Genomic DNA, 27,407 nt, shown 5'->3' with positions numbered 1-27,407 from the left:
TAAAGTGTCATTAATTTTTAGCTTGCATTTTGGTAGTGTTTGCAACAGAGCAGCACAAGTTATTGTACAACAAAATTTTGTTTGTGATTTTCTTGCAGCCATTAAATTACCACAATGTTCGAAATACATTTACTGCATGGCGTGAGAATGTGTGATACAGCTGTTCGGTTTCGTCATTGTTACACAAGGCAATAAATCTGATATGCCACACGCGAAACTGAATGTAAGTCGATGAAGTTGTGGAAGAGTTCAGGATAGAATTTAAAATGATTGTGTTACTTTTATCACAAGGTTGTTTCACACATCCTACACTAAGTTACTGTGCGTCAGTTTGTCAGATGTTCAAATACAAATATTTTTTTTTTCTCAACAACTTTGTTTCGCAGATGCTTATAGGAACTTAGAAATTACGTTCATATTAGTATTGTGTTTAATCACACATCTGTTTCGCAAAATTCCCAGATCAGTTGAAATCGGTGTTTTGATTTGTTGTCAATGCAGTGTCACGGACAGAATTTAAAACTTCAATAAAAATCCTTATCCCGGTGATGATTGTAGGAAGTTTAAACGTTACCAATGCCAACGTGAGCTTTTACAACTTCATAACGTGAACAAGTTGTTCATACTTACGATTATGATAATATGTATTACTAACTTACATGCACTTTACATTTCCAATAAGTTTAAACTGGCGCTGAAGCAATCAAATAAAACATCGTTTTCTCATAATATGCTTTAAATATTAAGAAGGTAAATTTTCAATTCGACGCAAATAGTATTCGTTTCCACAAAGGCCACACATAAAGAAGCAAAAGGAGGCAATATTTAATCTTCAACTGACATTACATTGTGCAGAATTTTTCATAGAACAACCATGCAACTTATTTTAAGCGCACACATAGTTTGCCGCGTATGCATGCAAGGGTCATTTATTTACATGTTTAGTCTTTATGATCGATGTCAACACTACATGCTAATAACACTCACTCAGTGTTTTATCTCTTTAGGCTATGCCGCATACGACGTTTAAATTTGCTCGTTAGATCATTACATCAAGTTAACTATGCGGACACGATAATGCATATGTGTACTATTTACAAATAACATCGCATGTTGACTTTAACTGTTTAACAATGAATGAAACAACTATATGAAACTGATGTGTATGGATTTACAAAACTGTAAGTATGATAGTATAGTTGTTTTATGTTAGGGAACGGCATGTTGTTGATTAAAAATAAATTATAGATTGGTTTAGAACAGATTGTTCTTTAATTTTTCGGCGGTATTAAAAAAAGATTTTGTCAAACAATTGCTTTGCTTACCAAAATATAAATAAACAAGTTTGTATAAATAGATTCACGCCACTGTAAGTTACAGATTTAAAACCATATATTCTCACGCAACTATCATCTACAGATTTAAACCTAATGTGATATGTCTGTGACTAAGTAGCAACCACTACATATTTTTAATGTCACCATAATCAATGGCAATTATACATTTTCTTAAATAACTAGTAAAAACTAATCAGAAAATATACACTTTGTACCATATATGTAAAAGAGTAAATGTTTAAATATAAAATAAAAATTGCAAAATTCAGGGGAGGTAATAAATGGATATTCATTTTTGAAAGAAAATCTAACCCCACATTAAAAAGTACTATATATTTGTTTACATGACATAATTAAAGATTGCCTTAACATATTTTTTATATATTAAACATTTCACACAGAGAAGGAAACCCGGTTGGCTGCAACAGTGCTGTATACGAGTTATTTAGAACTCCCCCCTCCTGAATTGCACGCTATAATGAATTGAAATGCACATTTTTTTTTATAATAATGAACAAGAGGGCGATGATGGCCCTTTATCGCTCCACTGCTGAAAAAAGGCTGAAACAAATATTCTCTGCATGTGCAAATACTTAAATATAGGCTCTATTTAAGCACATATTCACTTTTGTGACCCCCTTGGCTTGGTCAAATTTAACCCCAGGAGCAAACTTTGTAGAGACTACTATATCTCACTACATGTACATACAAAATATGGTAGCCCTTGGTCCTAGAGTTATGGACATGAATATTTTAAAAGTTTTCACAAAATAAGAAAGATATAAGCGTATATAATGTTCAATTTTCTGACCCGCGGGTCAGGGTCAAATTTGACCCAAAGGGCATAATTTGAACAAACTTGGTAGAGGACTATAAGATGTTACTGCATACCAAATTTGGTAGCCATAGTCTGAATGGTTTTCAACAAGAAGATTTTAAAGATTTCACAAAATAGGCAATTTTGTGACCCCCCAGGGCAGGGTCAAAGTTGACACCAGAGGCATTATTTGAACAAATTTGGTAGAGATTTATTAGATGTCACTACATACCAAATTTGGTAGCCCTAGACCCAATGGTTATGGACTAGAAGAATTTTAAAGTTTTCAAAAAAATAGGCCCCAAATAAGCGTATGTTCAGTTTTGTGACCCCCCGGGCAGGGTCAAATTTGACCCCAGGGACATAATTTGAAGAAATTTGGTAGAGGACTATGAGATGTCTCTACATACAAATTTTGACAGACCTATGCCATATGGTTAAGGACAAGAGAATTTTGAAAGTTTTCAAAAAATAAGACCTTTATAAGCATATATTCAATTTTGTGACCCCCGGGGCAGTTTCAAATTTGACCCAAGGGGCATAATTTGAACAAACTAAGAAGAGAACTATTACATGTCACTACATACCAAATTTGGTAGCCTTATGCCAAACAGTTATGGGCAAGAATATTTTTAAAGTTTTCACAAAATAGGCCTGATATAAGCATATGTTCAATATTGTGACCCTCGGGGCAGGGTCAAATTTGACCTCAGGGGCATAATTTGAAAAAATTTGGTAGAGGACTATAAGATGTCACTACATACCAAATTTGGTAGCCCTAGGCCCAATGGTTATGGACAAAAAGATTTGAAAACTTTTCACAAAATAGACCCTATATAAGCATATGATCAATTTTGTGACCCCCGGGGCAGGGTCATATTTGACCCCAGGGGCATAATTTGAAAAAATTTGGTAGAGGACTATAAGATGTCTCTATATACTAAATTTATTAGCCCTAGACCTAATGGTTATTGACGAGAAGATTTTTAAAGTTTTCACACGATAGGCCTTATATAAGCATATGTTCAATTTTGTGACCCCAGGGACAGGGTCAAATTTGACCCCAAGGGCATAATTTAAAGAACTTTGGTAGAGGACTATTAGATGTCTCTACACACCAAATTTGGTAGCCCTTGGCCCAAAGGTTATGGACGAGAAGATTTTGAAAGTTTTCATAAAATTGGCCTTATATAAGCATATGTTCCATTTTGTGACCCCCAGGGCAGGGTCAAATTTGACCCCAGGGGCATAATTTGAAGAAATTTGGTAGAGGACTATAAGATGTCACTACATACCAAATTTGATAAACCTAGGCCAAATGGTTATGGACGAGAAGATTTTGAAAGTTTTCACAAAATAGGCCTTATATAAGCAGATGTTCAATTTTGTGACCCCCGGGGCAGGGTCAAATTTGACCCCAGGGGCATAATTCTAAGAAAAATTGGTATAGGACTATTAGATGTATCTACATACCAAATTTTGATAGCCCTAGGCCCAATGGTTATGGATGAGGAGATTTTGAAAGTTTTCACAAAATAGGCCTTATATAAGTATATGTTCAATTTTGTGACCCCAGGGGCAGGGTCAAATTTGACCCCAAGGGCATAATTTGAAGAACTTTGGTAGAGGACCATTAGATGTCTCTACATACCAAATTTGGTAGCCCTTGGCCCAAAGGTTATGGACAAGAAGATTTTGAAAGTTTTCATAAAATAGGCCTTATATAAGCATATGTTCCATTTTGTGACCCCCAGGGCAGGGTCAAATTTGACCCCAGGGGCATAATTTGAACAAATTTAAAAGAGGTTCACCCCAGGAACATTCCTGTGTTATTTCATCAGAATTGGACCAGTAGTTTAGGAGATGAAGATGTTTTAAGGAAAAATTAACGCACGGACGCACGCACGACGGACACAGAATCATCACATAAGCCCCGCTGGCCTCTGGCCAGTGGAGCTAAAAATACTGTGTCTTTTTTGCAAAAAAAATACCTCGTTAAGAAAATATAATGTAATAATATAATAATTTAAAGTGCATAATTGTGTTATGAGTATTAAATTTATGATACCTGCACAATGTAATTTCATGACATGAAAGTTCATTTATATGACATTTTATGTCAAACCTTTTTTTCAAATGGTTATATATGTACATTAAATAGCACATGCTAATCAGGGAAGACGCTTTCCGCTTTTATTGTATTTTTCGTTTAAAGATCTCTCCCCTTAACAAAAATCCAGTTTAGGTAGATATTGTCGTGCCTGATGATCCTTTGCGGACTCCACAGGCTAATCTGGTAGGACACTTTATGCACAGGCTTATCTGGGAGGACACTATTCACAGGCTAATCTGGGAGGATACTTTATGCATAGGCTAATCTGGGAGGATACTTTATGCACAGGCTAATCTGGGGTGACACTTTATGCACAGGCTAATCTGGGAGGATACTTTATGCACAGGCTAATCTGGGAGGATACTTTATGCACAGGCTAATCTGGCAGGACACTTTATGCACAGGCTTATCTGGCAGGACACTTTATGCACAGGCTAATCTGGGAGGATACTTTATGCACAGGCTAATCTGGCAGGACACTTTATGCACAGGCTAATCTGGCAGGACACTTTATGCACAGGCTAATCTGGGAAGACACTTTATGCATAGGCTTATCTGGGAGGACACTTTATGCATTAAGCTTATTTTCCCAGATTGAGGCTCATATAAGTTTTTGTTTAAATAATAACATTGTGTACATAATTCGAAAATTGGGACTGTGAAAATACTAATGTAAATAATATACACTAAATATATCAATAATACCTAATTTTTCTACACTGTTTTCTTAGTCTCCGATCACCATAGGATGGAATATAAAAATAATAATCCTGAAATAGAGATAAAAAATAAATAATACATGGTTTTAATTTATCCCAGAGTACTACTGCATTAATTAAGATGACAAATATTGAAAATGAAAAAAACATTCAATACATTTAGATTCATTTAAATACAACTACTAGAAATGGCGCGGCAGAGGCCGACGCGTATCACCACGCCGCATCTTTGACCCAGCGGCGCCCCAGGGTTGGTAATGGGGCCATGCATATTGAGATTGACCGTATTGTCATAAGAGAAGTTCAGTATCAATTAGAAGTGAATCGGTGTAGAAATGAAGAAAATATAGTAAAAGGCAATTTTGGGTGGGCGTGGCCAATGTGGGCGGGCGCCACAGGGTTGGTTATGGGGCCATGCATAGTTGAGATTGACTGTATTGTAATAAGAGAGGTTCAGAATTAATTTGAAGTGAATCGGTGTAGAAATAAGGAAATTAAAGTAAAAGGCAATTTTGGGTGAGCATGGCCTATGTGGGCGGGCGCATCAGGGTTGGTAATGGGGCCATGCATAGCGGAGATTGACCATATTGTCATAAGAGAGGTTCAGTATCAATTTGAAGTGAATCGGTGTAGAAATGAAGAAATTATAGTAAAAGGCAATTTTAGGTGGGCGCGGCCTATGTGGGCGGGGCGCCCCAGGGTTGGTAATGGAGCCATGCATAGTTGTGAATGACCGTAATGTCATTAGACAGGCTCAGTATCAATTTCAAGACAATCGGTGTAGAAAAAAAGAAATTATAGTAAAATCTCTGACCCGGCCCCATCCCAATCCCCATTACTTTTGACCCAGGGGTCAGATCAAAATTTCAAATACCACAGGGTCGCTCATATGCTCATAGCTACCATGTGTGTAAGTTTGAAGGTTCTAGTGCTAATAGTGTAGGAGGAGATAGTGGCCAGGACGGACGGACAGACGGACGGACGGCGGAGATAACCACAATATCCCCACGCTTTTTAAAAAGCGTGGGGAAAAAGACAATTTTGGGTGGGTGTGGCCTATTATGGTCGTAGCGCCCCAGGGTTGGTAATGGGGCCATACATTGTTGAGATTGATCGTATTGTCATAAGAGATGTTCAATAAAAATTTGTAATAAATCGGTGTAGAAATGAAGAAATTATAGTAAAAGGCAATTTCGGGTGAGCGTGGCTTATGTGGCCGGGGCGCCCCAAGGTTGGTAATGGGGCCATGCATAGTTGAGATTGACTGTATTGTCATAAAAGAGGTTCAGTATCAATTTGAAGTAAATCGGTGTAGAAATGTAAAAAAATATAGTAAAAGGCAATTTTGGGTGGGCTTGGCCTATGTGGGCGGGGCGTCCCAGGGTTTGTAATGGGGCCATGCATAGTTGAGATTAACTGTATTGTCATAAGAGAGGATCAGTATCAATTTGAAGTGAATCGGTGTGGAAATGAAGAAATTATAGTAAAAGGCAATCCTAGGTGGGCGTGGCCTATGCGGGCGTGGCCTATGTGGGCGGGGTGCCCTAGAGTTGGTAATTGGGCCATTCAAAGCTGAGATTGTCTATATTGTCATAAGAGAGGTTCAGTATCAATTTGAAGTGAATCGGTGTAGAAATGAAGAAATTATAGTAAAAGGCAATTTTGGGTGGACGTGGCCTATGTGGCCGGGGTGCCCCAGGGTTTGTTATGGGGCCATGCATAGTTGAGATTGATCGTATTGTTATAAGAGAGGTTCAGCATCAATTTGAAGTAAATCGGTGTAAAAATGAAGAAGTTAATGTAAAATTACACACAACAAATTGAGTGAAAATCTCTAACCCGGCCCCTCCCCAACCCCCATAACTTTTGACCCAGGGGTCAAATCAAAATTCCGTCACTGTCACCGTCGCACATATGCTTATAGCTACCATGTATGTAAGTTTCAAGGTTCTAGTGCTAATAGTGTTGGAGGAGCAGGTGGCCAGGACGGAAAGACGGACAGACGCACATTCCCACAATAACCCCACGTTTTCTCCGAAAAACTGGCTCTTCAATCTTCGAAGAAATCGCGGAAAATCACTATGGGTGCGCTACCTTAAAATTTGCAATTTTACAAGAATACATGTAATGATTCAGTTTTTACTGCAAATAATGCATTACTAAAAAGTGGCAGGTGGAAAACAACTTATATATGCTCAAGAACTTTAAGTGTTCTAGTTTTTCATGTTGTTTTTTTTATCAAAATGTATTCATTGTTTTCAAAACCTATTGCAATACCAGTTAACAGTAGTGCAGAAAATAGATATCATGGTTAGCATACGTACACAGAATAAATTTGTAAGTTTTAACTAAACAAAATGATATGTAACATTAAAGTTATTTCTTTTTTAGTAACATTTCAATAGGTATAACATATCTTCTGTTGAGCTTGCATGACAATATAGCTGAGCGGAATTCACTGGGGAGGGATATCATGTTCAGTCTATTTGTGGCGTATCAACCCTCACCAAGTTCATTTCTTTGTTTTATCAATGACAGGAACAAAAAAGAAACACTGATTGTTTTTAATGATAAACCTATTGAAGAACAATGTGCTTATACGCTTATGGCTGCCTTTTGTATGCTGACATTTCTTTTTAATTTGAATTTCAAACTACAAAGTCATTTAAAGTGACAAACCGGTACCTTCAATGAATATGTAAAGCTATACTTGTTAAACAATAGATAATATTTTGAACCAATAATGCATTGACAATTAAGATAGACAATATAATTTCAGGTGTTGAGCTATTGAGCGGAAACAATATTTTTACTGCAGTAATTTTGAATTGCAAAACAAACACCATGTGCAATGCAAAGTGCCATTATAATAGCATAAATAAATCTCAATTTATTGGGCTAAAACAAGTTGTGTATTATTCATTACACTTATCATATAGACCTTAAATCCAGCCATCAAACCATTATGAAGTCATTATAATTTATTAACCATGATATAAAGTTTCACATTTTCAATGATCACTTTTTAATAAATTACCTCTTTTTGTTTTATTCAACTGAGTAATTGAGCTGAAACCGTTTTACAAGAAAGGATCTTAACAGATCCCAGAATTCATATCTAGATATATGTATGTGATATCCGGAAACTATCATGATTACCGTAGAGATCAGCAATATCTCGTAGAGATCAGCAATATCTGCCTACATTTCGTATTTGTATATTCTTTTACCAAAGTTAATTAATAAATAATATGTTATGTGCAATAATATTGCTTTTAATGAATTTATAACAATCAAATTTATTAATTCCGCAAAAAAACAGATAAAAAACATGTTTTCACAATATTACACATTGAAACAGTTGATGACGGTTCCTAAAAGCATATGCATATATTCAACATAATGAGTACCATACGCGGTTTTAAATGTGTTGTAATACAAACACTTTGTGTAAATAAAATGTGTAATCTGATTTAGGTAATAATTGTGTTCGCGTACAATGTTATTATTGTTGTCAATTAAATTACAAGAACCCAAATTAATTTATTTTACAGGTTTCTTGTATACTGTATAGCAAATCTGCAAATTGCATAATTTACCTAAAGAGATTTGTATAACTACACTTGAAAACATAGAAATTACTAGAAATGGCGCGGCAGAGGCCGACGCGTATTCCCACGCCGCATGTTTGACCCAGGGGCGCCCCAGGGTTGGTAATGGGGCCATGCATAGTTGAGATTGACCGTATTGTCATAAGAGATGCTCAGTATCAATTAGAAGTGAATCGGTGTAGAAATGAAGAAATTATAGTAAAAGGCAATTTTGGATGGGCGTGGCCTATGTGGGAGGGGCGCCCCAGGGTTGGTAATGGGGCCATGCATAGTTGAGATTGACTGCATTGTAATAAGAGAGGTTCAGTATTAATTTGAAGTGAATCGGTGTAGAAATAAGGAAATTATAGTAAAAGGCAATGTTGGGTGGGCGTGGCCTATGTGGGAGGGGCGCCCCAGGGTTGGTAATGGGGCCATGCATAGTTGAGATTAACCGTATTGTCATAAGAGAGGTTCAGTATCAATTTGAAGTGAATCAGTGTAGAAATGAAGAAGTTATAGTAAAAAGCAATTTTGGGTGGGCATGGCCTATGTGGGCGGGGCGCCGCAGGGTTGGTAATGGGGCCATGCATAGCTGAGATTGACCATATTGTCATAAGAGAGGTTCAGTATCAATTTGAAATGAATCGGTAAATAAATGAAGAAATTATAGTAAAAGGCAATTTTGGGTGGGCGTGGCCTATGTGGGCGTGGCCTATGTTGGCGGGGTGCCCTAGGGTTGGTAATGGGGCCATGCATAGCTGAGATTGACCTTATTGTCATAAGAGAGGTTCAGTATCAATGTGAAGTGAATCGGTGAAGAAATGAAGAAATTATAGTAAAAGGAAATTTTGGGTGGGCGTGGCCTATGTTACCGGGGCGCCCCAGGGTTGGTAATGGGGCTATGCATAGTTGAGATTGACCGTATTGTCATAAGAGAGGCTCAGTATCAATTTGAAGTAAATCGGTGCAGAAATGAAGAAGCTAATGTAAAATAACATAAAAACAAGGGACAAAATTGTCACAAAACCAGGTTTTCATTGTGAAAAAAAACTGATAAAGGGAGAAAACTCAAACTGAACTTTTGAAATAAACAAACAAAATTAACCCCCTTTGTAAGTTTGTTTTAAAAAAATATATATTTTTAGTCGTGGCGACCTTGACATTGGAGATATTGACGTGATTCTTTCGTGATCACACCGTCCCATGATGGTGAACAAATGTGGCAAATGATTTTAAAATCTCACAATGAATGACATAGTTATGGCCAGGACAAGCTCATTTATGGCCATTTTTGACTTTGAACTCAAAGTGTGACCTTGACCTTGGAGATATCGACGTAATTATTTCGCGCGACACACCGTCCAATGATGGTGAACAAATGTGCCAAATGATTTTAAAATCTGACAATGAACGACATAGTTATGGCCCGGACAAGCTTGTTCCGCCCGCCCGCCAGCCCGCCAGCCAGCCCGCCAGCCCGCCAGCCAGCCCGCCCGCATTCGCCAATCTAATAACCAGTTTTTTCCTTCGGAAAACCTGGTTAAAAATGAGTGAAAATCTCTGACCCGGCCCCGCCCCTTCCCCCATAACTTTTGACCCAGGGGTCAGATCAAAATTTCGTCACTATCAATGTCGCACATATGCTCATAGCTACCATTTATGTAAGTTTCAAGGTTCTAGTGCTAATAGTGTAGGAGGAGCAGTTGGCCAGGACGGACGGACGGACAGACGCACATCACCACAATATCCCACTTTTTCTCCGAAAAACGTGGGGATAATAATAGAGATGATATATGTATAAGCAATACTATATCATTAACAGATACATGTATTTGCAACAATGACATTGAAAAACAACCATAACTTTATTTTGCATTATTTAACAAATTGAACTGTTAGTTTAACGTTTATTGATGATAGTTAGAAAGAATGAAAAAGGCATTTATATCATGTTAATGTGAAAAATGTTTTCCATTTCAGTGCTTAATTGCACCAATGACACTACAATACTGAGGCCATCCTTAAAAAATCTTTTGTTTGGCATAACCCGACCGACCCACTAAAATCGGCCCGACTGAATTTTTTGTTTTGTTACTTTCCAAAAAAAATTTTTTTTTGCTAGCCGAAAATTCTTTCCGCTAAATTTTTCCTTTCTGCTTTTTATCCTTTTCGGTTATTTGCGTCATTTAATTGAATGCTCTTTCAAGGATATCTAGAATAGCAATGAACAAAACGCGTACCGGTATTTATTTCAGTCGCCTTTTTATTTGACATATGCATATGCGATTAATTAGACTTTAAATACCATTAAACCGCTCCTGTTTTTCTCGTATCCTTTTAATTAAAATACGCTGCTGTCGTTCAGGATAGTTTGGGATTAAAAAAACAAATTAATTAATTATTACCGTTCAATTCAATTCGGCAATCGGCAGAGATGTGTAATATTATCACCATATAACTTATTATTTAATTATCACTCTTTAATTCAGATCGGTAAATATTCGGTAGAAAGATAAAAAGTGGTCAGCTTAGAAATATTTATTGACGGGTATTGTCACGTTTTTGTTTCATTTGCTTATCTCTTTATATGACTTTCCGACCGGTCGCTATTTTGGAGGCAGACGGCGATATTAAATGTGTATTCAAATTATACAACATCTGCGCATGAATGACACAATATTATCCGACAGCTCACGCTTCATTCGACAACGTCATGTCATGTGTAAGCGAGCTCAATGCTGATTGGCCAGCTAACATTTGCACTTCATTAACAATAAGGTCAAGCAATGTCTAATCGGGTACAGACCGGGTTTCGTTAACTGTTCGAATAGCGAACACTTTCATTGAAACAAAGAGACAAATATAGAAAACCAGTCCGGATAAAAATGGCGGATGTTTTCAACGAAATTTTACTAGATTTTCGCAATTTAGATTTTTCTTGTGCCAAATTCTCAATATTTTTGCAAATGACTCAAATGGCGAACGACAGCGCGAGCATTGCGAACGTGTTATTATTGGAATAAATGCTAACTATTACAGGGCTCGCGCTGTCGTTCGCCATTTGCGAAAGTATAGCGAATTTGGCTCAAGAAAAATATAATTTGCGAATATGCTTAAATCTCGTTAAATTTCATTGAAAACATCCGCCATTTTAATCCGGAGTGTTTTTTTTAAACTATTTTTCTGTTTGTTTCCATGAACAATTTGAAGCGCATGTGGTAGCTGGCCAATCAACATTGAGTTCGCTATCGGGTAATATTGGGTCATTTATGCGCAGATAATGGAATACACAGTTGATATTGTCGTCTGCCTACAATATAACGGCCGATGGAAAAAGTCGTATATAAATAAGCAAATGAACAGAAGCGTAACACTCAATAAATTATTTTTTAGCTGATCACTTTACAAATTTCTACCGACTATTGATCTGAATTAAAGGATGATAATTAAATAATTAGTTACATGTCGAAGATATTGCACCTTTCTGTTCTTGATTGAAATTAAAATGTTATAATTACTTTGTTGTTTTTTTACTCACAAACTATGCTATTGTAAAGTAATATGTCAACCAAATAGTATATTAATTACGTATTTGCAAGATTACTTGTTTTCATTTTCTGAAGTCAAACGATATGCACATTTTATTTCATGTGCAAAATGCGTACAATTTTTCGGACTGTCGTTTTCAGATAAAGTATTTTCGTCGATTATATTATATTTTCGAAGTTCTTTATTGAAAAAATAGACTTACGAATACACGTTCGGTGATAGGGGCGGTGCAGCAAAATCTTTACCAGAGGCAGAAGACTTGGAGCGTTATTTGATAATTACCTTTCAGTTTGGTATATGTCGGAGTTCAATACTAAAAAAAAATCCCTACCTACCTACCCACCAAAATTTACCTGGGTCGGGTTATGCCAAACAAACAATTTTTAGCTCCACTGGCCAGAGGCCAGCGGGGCTTATGTCATGGACCTGTGTACGTCGTGCGTGCGTCCGTGCGTCCGTCCGTGCGTTAACTTTTTCTTTAAACATCTTCTTCTCCTAAACTACTGGTCCAATTCTGATGAAATTTGTCAGGAATGTTCCTGAATTTTGTCCTCTTCCAAATTTGTTCAAATTATGCTCCTGGGGTCAAATTTGACACTGCCCTGGATGGTCAAAAATTGAAATTTTGCTTATATAAGGCCTATTTTGTGAAAACTTTAAAAATCTTCTCGTCCATAACCATTGGGACTAGGGCTACCAAATTTGGTATGTAGTGACATCTTATAGTCCTCTACCAAGTTTCTTCAAATTATGCCTCTGGGGTCAAATTTTATCCTGCCTCGGGGGTCAATTAATTGAACATTTGCTTATATAAGGCCTACTAGTATTTTGTGAAAACTTTAAACATCTTCTTGTCCATAACCATTGTGCCTAGGGCTACCAAATTTGGTATATAGTGACATCTTATAGTCCTCTACCAAGTTTCTTCAAATTATGCCCCTTGGGTCAAATTTGGCCCTGCCCCATGGGGTCAAAAAATTGAAAATTTGCTTATATAAGGCCTATTTTGTAAAAATTTAAAAATCTTCTTGTCCATAACCATTGGGCCTAGGGCTACCAAATTTGGTATGTAGTGACATCTTATAGTCCTCTACCAAGTTTCTTCAAATTATGCCCCTGGGGTCAAATTTGACCCTGCCCTGGGTGTCAAAAAATTGAAAATTTGCTTATATAAGGCCTATTTTGTGAAAACTTTAGAAATCTTCTTGTCCATAACCATAGGGCCTAGGGCTACCAAATTTGGTATGTAGTGACATCTAATAGTCCTCTACCAAGTTTCTTCAAATTATGCCCCTGGGGTCAAATTTGATCCTGCCCTGGGGGGTCAAAAAGTTGAAAATTTGCTTGTATAAGGCCAATTTTGTGAAAATTCTCGTCTATAACCATTGGGCCTAGGGCTACCAAATTTAGTATGTAGTGACATCTTATAGTCCTCAACCAAGTTTCTTCAAATTATGCCCCTGGGGTCAAATTTGACCCTGCTCCGAGGGGTCAAAAAATTGAAAATTTGCTTATATAAGGCCTGTTTTGTGCAAACTTCAAAAATCTTTTTGTCCATAACCGTATGGCATAGGGCTACCAAATTTGGTATGTAATGACATCTAATAGTGTCTACCAAGTCTGTTCAAATTAAGCCCCTGGGATCAAATTTGACCGTTCCCCAGGGGTCACAAAATTGAACATATGCTTATATCGGGCCCATTTTGTGCAAACTTTAAAAGTCTTCTTGTCTAAAACTATTGGGCATATTTATACCAAATTCGGTATGTAGTGACATCGAATAGGTCGCTACTTAGTTTGTTCAAATTATGCCCCTGGGGACAAATTTGACCCTGCCCCGGGGGTCACAAAAATGAACATATGCTTAAATAAGGCCTTTTTGGTGCAAACTTTAAAAATCTTCATAACTATAGAGCCTAGGGCTACTAAATTTGGTATGTAGTGATATCTTATAGTCCTCTACCAAATTTGTTCATGACTCGCAGATGACCCCGTATTGATTTTCAGGTCACTAGGTCAAAGATAAGGCCACGGTGACCCGAAACAATAAAATGGTTTCTGGATGATAACTCAAGAATGCTTAGGCCTAGAATCATGAAACTTCATCGGTACATTGATCATGACTCGCAGATGACCCCTATTAATTTTCAGATCACTAGGTCAAAGGTCAAGGTCACGGTGACTCAACTTACAAAAATGGTTTCCGAATGATAACTCAAGAAGGCTTACACCTAGGATCATGAAACTAAATAGGTACATTGATCATGACTCGCAGATGACCCGTATTGATTTTAAGGTTACTAGGTCAAAGGTCAAGGTCTCAGTGCCAAATAACGTATTCACACAATGGCTGCCACTACAACTGACAGCCCATATGGTGGCATGCATGTTTTACAAACAGCCTTTGTTATATTTTTAGATGATTCTTTACAAAGAAAGATGCTACTATTGTATTTGTTATAAATGTGTAAAAGGCTCTTAAGAAGGAACCAGAGATTATCAACCCTTTACCAAACACTAACAGGATTTTAAAGGTTTGTAGCTGACGACTTTATAAATAATTGTGATAAAAGTAGAAATTGCTCAAGATGAGCAATTTTTCCTTTTATCACAATTATTTCTTCCCTACCTTATCATTTCCTTCAGATTCCATTACAATTTAATTGTCTCTTGCAACCTCTTTCAAATTGGGAATGTCCAAAATGTGTTGTTTGGTAAAGGGTTAAGGCATTTTGATTTATATGGGTCTTGTGTATCTGTTTCAAATCAAATGCGTAGATCTGATCTTCAGCATCTAAAAATATGTGAAATAGAAAGAAAGATTATATCTTTTGGAGAGATAAATGTACCTACGTTATAAGCAAAGGACCTGTGCAACAATTCCCGGGCTTTTAAGTCTGTTTAGTTAACATGTTAGTAACTTTTTCCATATATAAATCCTCACCCTTCCAACTTTAAGCGCCCAGTGGGACGAGAGATAGAAAGAGAAAGTCACATGCTTGAGTACATTTCAACCCATGCGCATTGCACGTTATTTGCATAAAAAAACAGTGGAGCGATACAGGGCCATCATGGCCCTCTTGTTTAAGGATGGCCTGATGTTATTGCTGTGTGTTGATGAAAATGAAGTGAACACTGATGTAGTCTTATAACTTGGATGATGGCTTACAATCTGCAATCTGCTACTCCTTCTCCATTGACATTCTATGTAAAAAGTAAAATATGACCTCAAAGCACAGACATTTGAAAAAGTATGACAGACAGACGGACAAAAAGACGGAAGTGAAATCACTAGATGCCCACCTTTGGGGGCATAAAATGTAGTCCTGTTAAAAACCACTTGACACTTTTTAACATGTTTACCTTCACCATAACTTACAAAATATCCTTATGGTGACTGGGACCATTCAACTTCCTGACCACATTCCTCCAGAGGTGGCTGTGTTTCTTTGTCAGATGGCGGCAAAGTTTCGCCTGAATCTGAAATCTTTATTTAAAAAAGTATTATAACATTGTAATAAATGTATTAAAACACATGTATTTATTTATAGTTATTAGTTGTACATTGTATATAGTTACTTTAAACAGTATGAAAATGTGTATGATATTTTATTTAATATACAAACAAGTTATTGTTTCATGTCAAACACAAACAAGTCAATGCGTTAAAAAATTTCTGTTCATTTAAAATATGCCATATTTATGTATTAATGTTATGATCAAATCAATATCTTATTTGCTCATTTAATTTAATTAATAACCTTATATCTTTTAAAGAATATAAAATAATTATACCTTCCAAAAATATATATTACATAAATTGTATTGCTTTTAAAACATAGCACTTATACAAATTGTTAAACTATTAATAAAACGATTTTCTCAAATAATCCTTGCTTTCCCCTTGCTTTCCAGTGTCTGTACCTCTATAACTGCCATCAGTTCCTTCAGAATCATACAGGTCTTCACTCATAGTTCATTAGTGACTGTGTAATCTATAAAATATACAAAATTTCAATCAATAGGTACGACTATCTGTATCAATGTTATTTTCAATAATTATGTAAAATAAATGAAATTTGGTACGAATGAAGTTTGGTACAAATCGTAAAATTTTGTGTCATAAATAAAACAGTTATATAGTCGATTGTTATCCTTACTGTTTACACAAAAACAAGTTCAATGGGTTCAAACAAATAAAAAAACATACACAGGTGTAAGTATTATAATTATATTATTAAACAAACCAATAAACTTCTCAAGTGTTACAGCCAAGTTGTTGTTGTTGTTTGTTTACAATGTAACAGTTACCTCCCTTGTTGTATTTTACCAGGTAATTATAAAATAACAAACATAACATATACGCGCAAAATATTTCAGATTTCTATTTTTTATTATGTAAAGTATACATTTTTCTTCTAAATAAAACCATTAAATACTTAGAATTCGTAATATAACAAATAAATAATTTAAAATGAAAATTTACCATAAAAAATCGGCAAAGAAATCAACGCGATCGCGTAATATGTTGGTCAAATTCTTCAAGTTTGTTCATCGTTCTATTAGATCCATGTACTTTTTATTTGCTAAAAATACGTTTTCAACGAGTAATTGACGCGTATTTTAGCAACCTACAGTGGGGTCGGTTTTCGTGAATATACAAAAAACGTATCTCCCCTGAATTAGGTAGGTGCGGTGGTTGCTAGACTAAGAATTATAACTATAGTTACATTTGCAAACATAATTTAAGTGTAAACGTAAAACGGCAGTCAAACGATGTGACATTATGTACAATTAACTGTTATTGATAACTTACACCTAGCTGTTCTTGTCCTTAAAGGGTGCGCCATATTAGTGGGCGTCCTGCGCGTTGTTTAGATAACGAACTGTATGGTGTGCTATTAAGAGCCGTATGTATCATGCATACGTTTAAACATCAAATATGCAAGATATTAAATGTTTAACATTGGTTTGTAACACAAATTCAAAATCTGTTGTTCTCTTTACCCTTTTAACAAGATAACGAACACTCGAAAAACTGTATTTGTGATTAATTGAACGACACAGGTCTTAAACAGGTTTCACTCATAAAATAATAAGCCCGACTGCAAAAAAGTTTACCTGAAAACATGTATACAAATCTATGTAGAAGAAAGGTTTTTAAAAAGGTTTCACTAACATCACAACCGTTATCCCTAGCTGTGACAGCTTCTGAATACTGCATATCATAAAAATGAAGATATGTGCTGGGATAACTTTCCGACTTAGAATAAAGCGTTTTTTTTGTTATGTGTAAAAGCAATCTTTAGCAATATATGAATAATACATTTCCTCAACGTTTATGATTTTATGCGCTATCTTCTTTATTTATGTTGATTTAAAATGAAACTTTGGAATGTTAGCTTTTCTTTCTTAAGCACCGACCTTACACGGCATTTATGGAGGATATATTCGATCTGTATCCGACGGCGTGTTTTCATCTTATTGGTATACATGGGAACTAAAGTTAGTTCTTTTGTATAACTGATCCATTGATAGCATTCCACATAAACTTGGGTACAGAAGATGTGGTTTTACTTAATTAAGAGGAAAACATAACAAAACCAAATGAGTTAATTTGGCTTATTAAAGGTTTTGGCGACATTCATTCTTTACTCATTGTTATAGGATATGTTGGAATGGACTTTTATTCTATAATAGAAAACCAACGACAAGTTTTTAGTAAAAGTTAATGACAAAGAAGGTATGTTAGAAAATACAACGTACAACTATGCAACAATGGTTTTAGTTCATTTAAAGCCTAGACAAATATTTCAATAGAGCTACATTTCGTTTGTTAGCTATGAAAGGATTCTTATGGCAAAATGTGTAACACGTTTGCTTTCTTTCCACTGAATCAAAGCTTTGGTAATAAACAACGTTATATATTATGTTGTCATTACATTACCTATCGCGGGAGCAACTCGTTTTCGCACATATGATGAGCGGACCAATTAAAGTTCACTTAACCAGAAAAGAAATAAAGTCAAGAAATTGGAAGTATGTGTCAAGAGATATGTTATAAGCAGATTTCCAAGAATTAAACAAAATTGTAGACAGCTCATCTGATGTTAATGGTTAAGATGGTATTCTGGGTACCTTAAACAGCTATAGCAGTATAAACGATCCATAGAAAAAATCTTTCTGCGTGACACATTTGATATGTCTAGACAAATCTGAGTAGATCGAAGGAAAACTCACTTTCACTGCATACAACTGCAGTATCTTTGGCTTGTGAATTCATGCGATACTCAATAAGATTATCAAAATATGAAATGGCTTGGGCAAATTGCCCGTTTAAACAGCACACAGCAGTAATTTGTGTTGCTCAAATCAACCTGTGATCAGGAATCCATTAACTGTTTTCAAACCACTCTCCCAAAGAGATATTGTCAAACTTGTAAACGCATCCAAAGCTACATGTGAACTGGTTGTGATCCCAACTTTAAGACTAAAACATTTGTCAGAAATGGCACCTATATTGACAGAAATTGTAAGTAGATCGTTGCTGACTGGTGTTTTCCCTGACACATGGAAAAGTGCTGTGATTAAAATATTATTAAAGAAGAACGGTCTCACTTTGGAACTACCAAACTATCGTCTGGTTTCAAATGTGACTTTTCGTTCAAACCTTATGAAAAAAGCTGCATTAAACCAAATAAATAATCATTTTTCATACTGAGGCTAAAAAATTCCTTCCACCTCACCAAAGTGCCAATAGAATAGATCATGGAGTTGAAACGACATTTCTTAAAATGTACAAAAACCATCTAGAAATGAGGAAGGACAAGTTACTGTCGTGTCAATTGTTGACTTGAGTGGAGAGGCACCATTGATATCCCAATACTTATTCGCCTTCTTCAAGACGAATTTGGTATTTATGGCATTCCCTTAAAATGGATAAACTCCTATCTCACCAACATAACAATGAAAGTCGAACAGTCAACATCTGAAACTGAACAATTGCTTTTCTATGTCTCTCAGTGTTCTTGTACCGGACCAGTTATATTTACCTTGTAAATATCTGCTCTTAACAGAATGGTTGAACATACCCGGCCGATCTTTATGGATATGCGTTGATCATAAGATTGCATTTAAAGTTCAAATAGGTAATTCCGAAAATAAGTCAACTGTTTTTCAGCATCTTGATAGTTGCATAAAATATGTTATATAGTGGATATCAACCTTTAAACTAAAACTAATCAAAAACTTCAATTATTGTATATGGGACCAGGCAACAATAGGCGAAAACGAGTGCATCAAACGTGGCTGTTTGTGGTTGCGAATTGAAATTGTTCAATCATGTAAGAGATCTCGGTGTCATCATGACCAACACACTTAACACGTAATCAATGATACAGATCCAGTGTACCTTAGGGAAATGTTTGTACCTGCTCGAGTACACTACAAATTAAGATCTCAAAAAGAGACAACATTGCACATCCTGAGACGACGAACACACTTGGCTGATAGATCTCTTGCCGTCGTCGGTCCAAAATGGTGGAACAATCTACCCGAGTACCTTTAGAAATTGTCAATCTGAAGCAAGGTTTCAAGGTTTAAAATACATTTATTTTGACAATTTTACAAACAATGAACGTACCAGTCGAATTGATATTAAGTCCGCATTTTTATAAACTTGAATAGTAAATTCTGATTGTTATAAGGTTATTAAACAGAAATGTATCTTATTTACAATTGTTCATCTAAATGCTTAATGTGTAATTGTAAAGCGCAATATAATATGTAAAAAGTGTTTGCGCTATATAAATACTATATATTTGTATTAACTTGTCGTTTAATCTCAAATGCAGATATGTAAAAATCGATCATTTTATCGGATAACGATTATTACGACAAAAGAGAACAGTTATTGATAATTTGACAATTAGAAACCCGCCTGCACGTAACTATTTAAATAACGAGCAGCTACATAGATTGAATGTTCGTTCGGAACTGGAAACAGTGCAATATTAATGAATACGATTATTTTCTAACTCAGCGTATTGAGTGAGTGTGGGTTTCGAATGAACGATACACGATCTCCATACAAAGTTCATTTGACGTACTGGATATTAATTTTGAAAATACACATGTAGGTGGATTATTAATAAAGTATACATAAAACGAACAGTTAGTTAGATCTATGTCAAATACTTGAATGCATAGAGCAAATCGGGAAACATGGTTTATTGATTAAGTATACACATATATATTTATTGTTAAAATACTAGTTAACCTTTTTCACTATATATTGCTTTACACAACATATGACTGAAATATGTTTTGAACATGTAAATCACTTAAAATATATACTAATTCCCGTGACAAATGGAAACAAAAGCTATTATTGCGTATAAAGTAACATAGGAACCTTTTTATATATTCAAATTAATAATGGATTAATGACATCAATGTACAATGCAGTCAATAATATTAACATGATATGTTTATATGTGTTTTATTTTCAGGAATCATGTCGAGGTATACGTTAATTGGATTTACGTCTGCATTTGCGATTGTAGTGGGGATTGTGGCATACTTCTTATCCAAACGACGGTAATATTTAGACTAATAACGTGAAGATTATATATAACAACAACATTATCATTATACATATATTAACTCTTTTTAGAAACGAAGCAGACTACGAGTGGTATTTACAAAATTTATAATTTTAATTAAGTAAAGTAAAATGAATCTTAGAATTTGCGTTTTGCCTTCAATTTTAAGAAAAAACTTTAGTGACATCACTTTAGTTTTTCCTTAAATGTGCAGATTATTCCCTTCAACTTGGTTCATATATTACCCATATATTTTTACAAATAAATGGTTGTATTTTTCTGAGTGAATATCATCGAGAAATGAATTATATTCACATTTTTGCACTGAAGAGCTTTAACGCACATTTTATTACCGTCTCGTACATCCACCCGCATCATCGGCCAGGATTCCCCGACTAAATATGAACGAACACTTTGCAATCGCGCGTCGTGATAAGCTAAACAAATAAAGCGGAAACGATATGGCGGAGCCAGTTTTATCAAACATGGTAGAAGTAAGTGTTTAATTTTAATATGGCATATGTCCTTTTTGTAAAAGTATGTTAAAGTGTTGAATAACTAATCACATGATTCGTTTTCCTTGCAAACTCATCACTCACGTAGTCGTTTTGAGACAGAGAGCAGAGGCCGTGTTGGCATTATCATAAACATCAGTATTCGCGCAAATAAATATGATTCATCATCAGAAGCCATCATCAGAAGCCTTAGCGGACTGTCATTTTTTTGTTTTAGTTTATTTGTTTAAACCCAAACTTATATTTAATGTATTTAGATTGTAATGCACAGCAAATGTATAACAAACTGTATTATGATAATATATTTGCAAATGCTAACACCAAAGACCAAAAATTCACTCTGCATTTCCTCTTTTTCAGATATAATTAATGTCCTCAAGATGTAAATGCCCTGAAGGTTGAAGATAACATATAGGATAATAATAACACTCATATACGATCCATTACCTTAATATAGACCATAAATTGTCAAATTAGTATTACTGTACTCTTTTCAATAGGCTGCAAAAATCAAGTAAACCAAGAAGAGATTCGTGTAGAAGCTTTAATCCAAGAAAATTACTAGACTTTGTCACTTTCGTGCACCAAACAAAGGGGTTTGCTTAAAATACGGAATTTTATCAGTTGATTTCATTTGAGAATATTGCAACAATTTGTATATAATGTTTTAATATATCCATACGTGGTATTGTTACATACAAAGAAGAAACATATATATTTGATTGGGAAAATAATCTTGAAAGGAAACAGGAATAAACACAGGTAAACATATTAATTATTTTCATTAAATAAATTCTTTGTACAATGAACACATTTTACCAGTGATGTTTATGATGTACCAGTGGCTACTGGTAAAGGTCAAAGAACGCGAGTAGCTGGGGCTTGCAACGCCCGAGATGGTAAAAGAGAGAGGCTGACAGAAAGAGGAAGAGGCATAGAGACAGAATAGGAAAAGGGGCTTGTGTTGTTACTTGAGCAAATAAAAAACCCAGGCTCATGTAAGTTATAATTGTATTTCTTTCTACGATATGATACACTGTCTAACTTACGACGAAGCAAAGATGCATTAACAGCAAATTGCTGCCTGACAGCCAACATTAATCCCTGATTTTGCAGTGATGCAAAGTTCACGTTGGCCTGTCCTGGACCAGCCTTTTCCATCCGTAAGCCAACCTTCTTAGTGTGTTTGCGGGCATTGTCCCATATTGGAGCGTTATGAAGACAAACCAGTGTTTTTGGCATGGATCAAGATATGGATCTGCATTTCTGGTTAACGGAATAAAAAAAGTTATATCCATCAAGCAGTTTTTAAAGATAAATATCAAACATGTAAAAAGTTCTCATAAAATGTCAAAACACTAGCGGTTATGTTTTTTTTTAAAGTTGATAATAACATATACATATCTAGATTTATCAAGGGTTGTTGATTTAGTTATGTGTCCATATCATTTATGAAACCGGTTTGGTTGTAACCGATCCTCCTACCCTCCGCATCTAGTACACGCTTCGGAGCGACGTGTTTAAGCAATAGGCGGATGGTGTGAAGGACACGAATCGTTCGATGCAATATGCTGCCTTTTGCCAGTACGTCCTTTTAATTACATGGACGCCTTCAACGGGATTACCGCAGAACTGTAACAGCCTGCTGTGTGAAGATGATCCGTGCTATATTTAGATATCCAAGTATTACTGGCACTTATACATGTTTCTTCCAGGATAAGGAATACGATACATTAATTATACGTGTAAAGTCATCAATAATTATTTGAAGAATATTTGAAACATTTAAATGGATAAATAGTTCCAAATTGGAATCTTCAATGATGCTTACTTTTTTAAATTATATCATCTTAATTGATTGCATTATAGTGTAACTAAGTATGCTTGCATCCAAACGCAGACGTCTGTTCAATTAAAATCCCTGATATATTACAGTTTTGCAAGTTTATGACACATAAGGCAATTACTTGGTTGGATAACAGTGCTCATTTTACACAGTAACAGTGACGTACACATATCCCACAGCTCACTTTTAACACCACAAACTGTAAATTATTTTAATTATACCTGCAATAACATTGTTCACATCACAATGTTTTTTCTGCTTCACTGGTCCTCAGATCTGACTAGTACTGGTTGACTACTGGTACTGCATACTTGATCTGGCGCCCTGTTGAGCAAAATTTGGCTTGGAAAGTTCAGTCCAAAGAACATGTTACTACTTCCGGTCGAGTGCGCGGTTAACCGTGTTTTTTTAAAGCAGTGTGAAAAATTAAAAAAACAACAACAAAAAATAATGTTATAAACATTTAATGTTGGTATGTGACTGTGCTAGACTATAAGATAAAGAATTTTTACAACATGGAGCACCAAAACTCAGACGATCTATCGCAATTCGTCACTAATAATGACTTTAATGTGCTGGACAATGAGACTTTCAGTCAAAATGGCGGATCGTGGTCAACGGCGTGAAGGGAGAAAAAGCGACATCGAGCGAACACAGGCAGCAACAGTGAGTACAAACTGTCTAAAACACTGTCGGACTACGAGAATCTCTCCCTTGATAATAAGCTATCTATGTTGTTCAAGGAAATGAAAGGCGTATCTAGTAAAGTTGACAGTTGCCTGAACTTACAAATCAAAGTTAATTCAATAGAAACAACAATGTCTGACCATGATCGGCGAATTAAGCTTCTTGAATATAAGTAAGTAGATCTCGAATCTAGATGCCGCCGAAATAACCTCCTTATAAGTGGCATCCCGGAAGAAAGGGACGAAAATTGTTTTCACAAAATATCCACTATCCAAAGAGAGAAGCTCGAGATCGACCCATGTCCTCCTATCCCTCGATGTCACAGGCTAGGAAAATTCCGGCACGGCTCCTCAAGACCCATCATTATTTACTGCTTAGACTTTCGTGACACTGAATTCATACTGTCGAAAGCCAGAAAGCTCCGTGGTACACATTTCTACATAAACAGAGACTTCCCACACGAGATTGTCGATGCACGTAAGATATTATGGCCCCAGTACAAGCGCTTACGGCAAGAACATCCGAACAGTAAGGTGAGCATCGTATACCCTGCCAAAATAATCCAAGATAGACGCGTTGTCGCCGATGCCTTTTACCAACTGGGATACTATCATGCAAGGCAGCCGTGTAACAAGTCACAAACTTTTATTTACAAACACACAGTATGCCTCAGCTAGCAATGTAAACAAACCAAATACACAGCCAGCAATATCACGAGTTACTCGTGCCCAGTCCGACAACTCAAACAACGCTGTATCACAGGATCGTAGCCAGCGAAATCCATCCCCTGTAACTGAGCACAGGACCCCGCGGAAACAACAGTCGCCATCGCCTTCAAGGAGGAGGAATCATCGCCCACACGCACCTCGCAGGGAACTCCCACACCGCCAGCAGGAAAATGCCCAACAGATTAGCTCATCGCAGCCTCAACCGACGATACAGCGCCCCTGGGACACACCTGGATCCAGAAACACGCCTAACCCGGGGAGAGCTCGCTAGGCCCCCGGGGGAAGACATTGTGCCACAAACCTGAAAAACAGTAACATTAAGTTAGGTTGCTTAAACTTTAGTGGCCTAAAGAAAAGGCTATTTATACCTGAATTTAAAAACTTTATACAACATTATGATGTACTTTGTGTCTCTGAAACCCATGCTAACGAAACAGACATTCTGGACATTCCAAACTTTACATTCTTTCATAAGCACCGTTCAAGAATATAAGAGAAAATCTGGAGGCATTGGCGTTTATGTAAGAGATAGTATTTCCCAACATGTAAATGTCCTACCAAATTCCACATATTATGTTCTATGGCTAAATATTGACAACAAAATAACCGGTTTTGACCAAGACCTAATACTAGGTTCCATATAATATACCCCCCGAAAACTTGCGTTTCTACTCTATTGATGAATTTAACATACTTGAGGACGAACTATCCTCATATGGTAATAACAATAAATATGTCTTCATAGCTGGAGATGCCAATAGTAGAGTAGGAACACTAAAAGACTTCATTCTTCCTGATCACCATACTAATGAACTTTTCGGAATAGACATAGAACTCGAAAACGACCTGTACAAGCATACTATACTTGAAAACCTTTCTATCCCTCTCATTAGAAATTCTTAAGACAAACGTACAAACACTCATGGTTTCTTACTGCTCGATATGTGTAAAACAATAATATGTTTATCATGAATGGCAGACTATTTAAGGATGAAATAACTGGTGCTTTTACTTTCAGGGACAAATCCGTCATTGGTCATGTATTGGCAAGTGCCGAGTGCTTTAACTTCATCACATATTTTGAAATTATAGAAACTGACCCTTTATTTCCAGATGGTCACAATGTGCTATCATGGGACATCTCTACTGTACAACTTGAAAGTAAAAAAACAAACATGAAATAAACAAAATACTAGCCGCCCTGTCTGGAAACAAGATCAAAAAGACCAATTAATAGTCAACATAAATAAACAACAATTAGAGGAATTACATCTCAGCCTAAATACATACCCACAGGAAACATTGGACTATATCACACATGAATTGCAAACAATGTTTGAAAACGCCTGCTCAAAAACATTCACACACCAAAAACCAAATTATAAAAGCAATTACCCCAACAATAAATCGTGGTTTGGCCCAAAATGTCACCAAGCAAGGAAACAATACCATGAAGCAAAATCAAAGTACATTTCTAGTAAAAATCCAGATAATAAATTATCATTGAAACATGCCAGCAATCATTATAAAAGGACAATCAAATTTTATGTAAATAGAGATAAATTATGCGCCAGTGCTAAATTACGTGCAATTAATGACAAAAACCCCCAAAAATATTGAAAGTTCCTTAAGAGTCTCAAACCAAAAACAAAAGAAACCAGCTCTCCACCAATAGAATCCTTTTACAAACACTTCAAAGAAATAAATACAAATGCAATCGAAGATAATCGTTTCAACAATGATATACAACATATACCTGACACAAATGATGTCTTAAATATGGAAATAAGCCAGGAAGAAATAAGCCGATGTATACTTAAACTACAAAACTCAAAAGCCCCTAGCCCTTCTGACCATATATTAAATTAATATATAAAATCAACAAAAGATCTTCTGCTCCCATTTTACATAAAATTGTTTAACTGTCTTACAAACAGGGATTATCCCTCTATCATGGCTCGAAGGCACTATCATCCCTATTTTTAAAAACAAAGGGAGCCCAAGTGAACCAAGCAATTATAGGCCCATAACACTCTTTAGCTGTATGGGTAAACTATTTACCTCAGTCCTAAACCAAAGACTTAACACTTTTCTTGAATTAAACAATCTATTAGAAGAAAATCAAGCTGGCTTCAGTAAGGGTTACTCTTTTGCAGACCATATCTTCACCCTCCATGGATTAATAGTGATTCTTAAAAAACGCAAACAAAAACTCTTCTGCGCCTTCATCGATTTTTCTCAGGCGTTTGATAAAGTTTGGAGAGCTGGTCTCTGGCACAAAATACTTGGCACACAAATTAATGGAAACGTTTTTCGAGTCCTTTAAACATGTACAGAAACATAAAATCATGCATTTCCTTTAATGGAGAATGCTCCCAGTACTTCTTGTCAGAAATAGGTGTCACACAAGGAGAAAATCTATCCCCAGTCCTATTCTCACTTTTCTTAAATGACCTTCACTCATACCTGCATATAAATGGATCTGTTGGGGTTGAACTTATCAACCCAGATACTGAAAAACAGTCTTAACACATTTCATAATTATTGCAAAAACTGGTACCTCAATGTAAATATTGCAAAAACAAAAGTTGTAATTTTCGGTGCAAGACAAACAAGAAACTTTAATTTTAAATGTGGCAATAATCAACTCGAAATTACAAGCACTTGTCATTATCTTGGCGTTACATTCTCAAGTAATGGTTCTTTTTTAAACGCGCGCAAACATGTTAAAGAACGAGCCTCAAAAGCCATGCACCTACTCTGGAATCGTGTTAACAATGCAAACCTACCCATTGACCTAGCTTTTAAACTTTTTGATCATACTGTCCTACCTTTACTTACTTATGGCTCCGAAATATTTGGATATGAAAACCGACAAATATTGGAACAAGTTCACAAAG

At 35.9% G+C, this 27,407-nt stretch overlaps 1 protein-coding gene across 1 annotated transcript in view; it reads left to right on the top strand.

The window, feature by feature from the left end:
* The first annotated feature begins 1,002 nt into the window (after positions 1 to 1,002).
* LOC127834687 (E3 ubiquitin-protein ligase RNF213-like) overlaps positions 1,003 to 27,407 on the top strand; it is an 87,149-nt gene continuing 60,744 nt past the window's right edge. The window contains exons 1-2 of the mRNA XM_052360711.1: positions 1,003 to 1,181; positions 20,639 to 20,726. Coding sequence (XP_052216671.1) covers positions 20,644 to 20,726 — 83 coding nt within the window. The 5' untranslated portion in view covers positions 1,003 to 1,181; positions 20,639 to 20,643. The remainder of the gene's footprint in view (positions 1,182 to 20,638; positions 20,727 to 27,407) is intronic.

This window comes from Dreissena polymorpha, chromosome 6 (genome assembly GCF_020536995.1).
Source record: "Dreissena polymorpha isolate Duluth1 chromosome 6, UMN_Dpol_1.0, whole genome shotgun sequence".
Classification (NCBI taxonomy): Eukaryota; Metazoa; Mollusca; class Bivalvia; order Myida; family Dreissenidae; genus Dreissena; species Dreissena polymorpha.
Note: the sequence above shows the minus strand (reverse complement) of the source record. Positions and strands in the feature narration are given on the sequence as shown.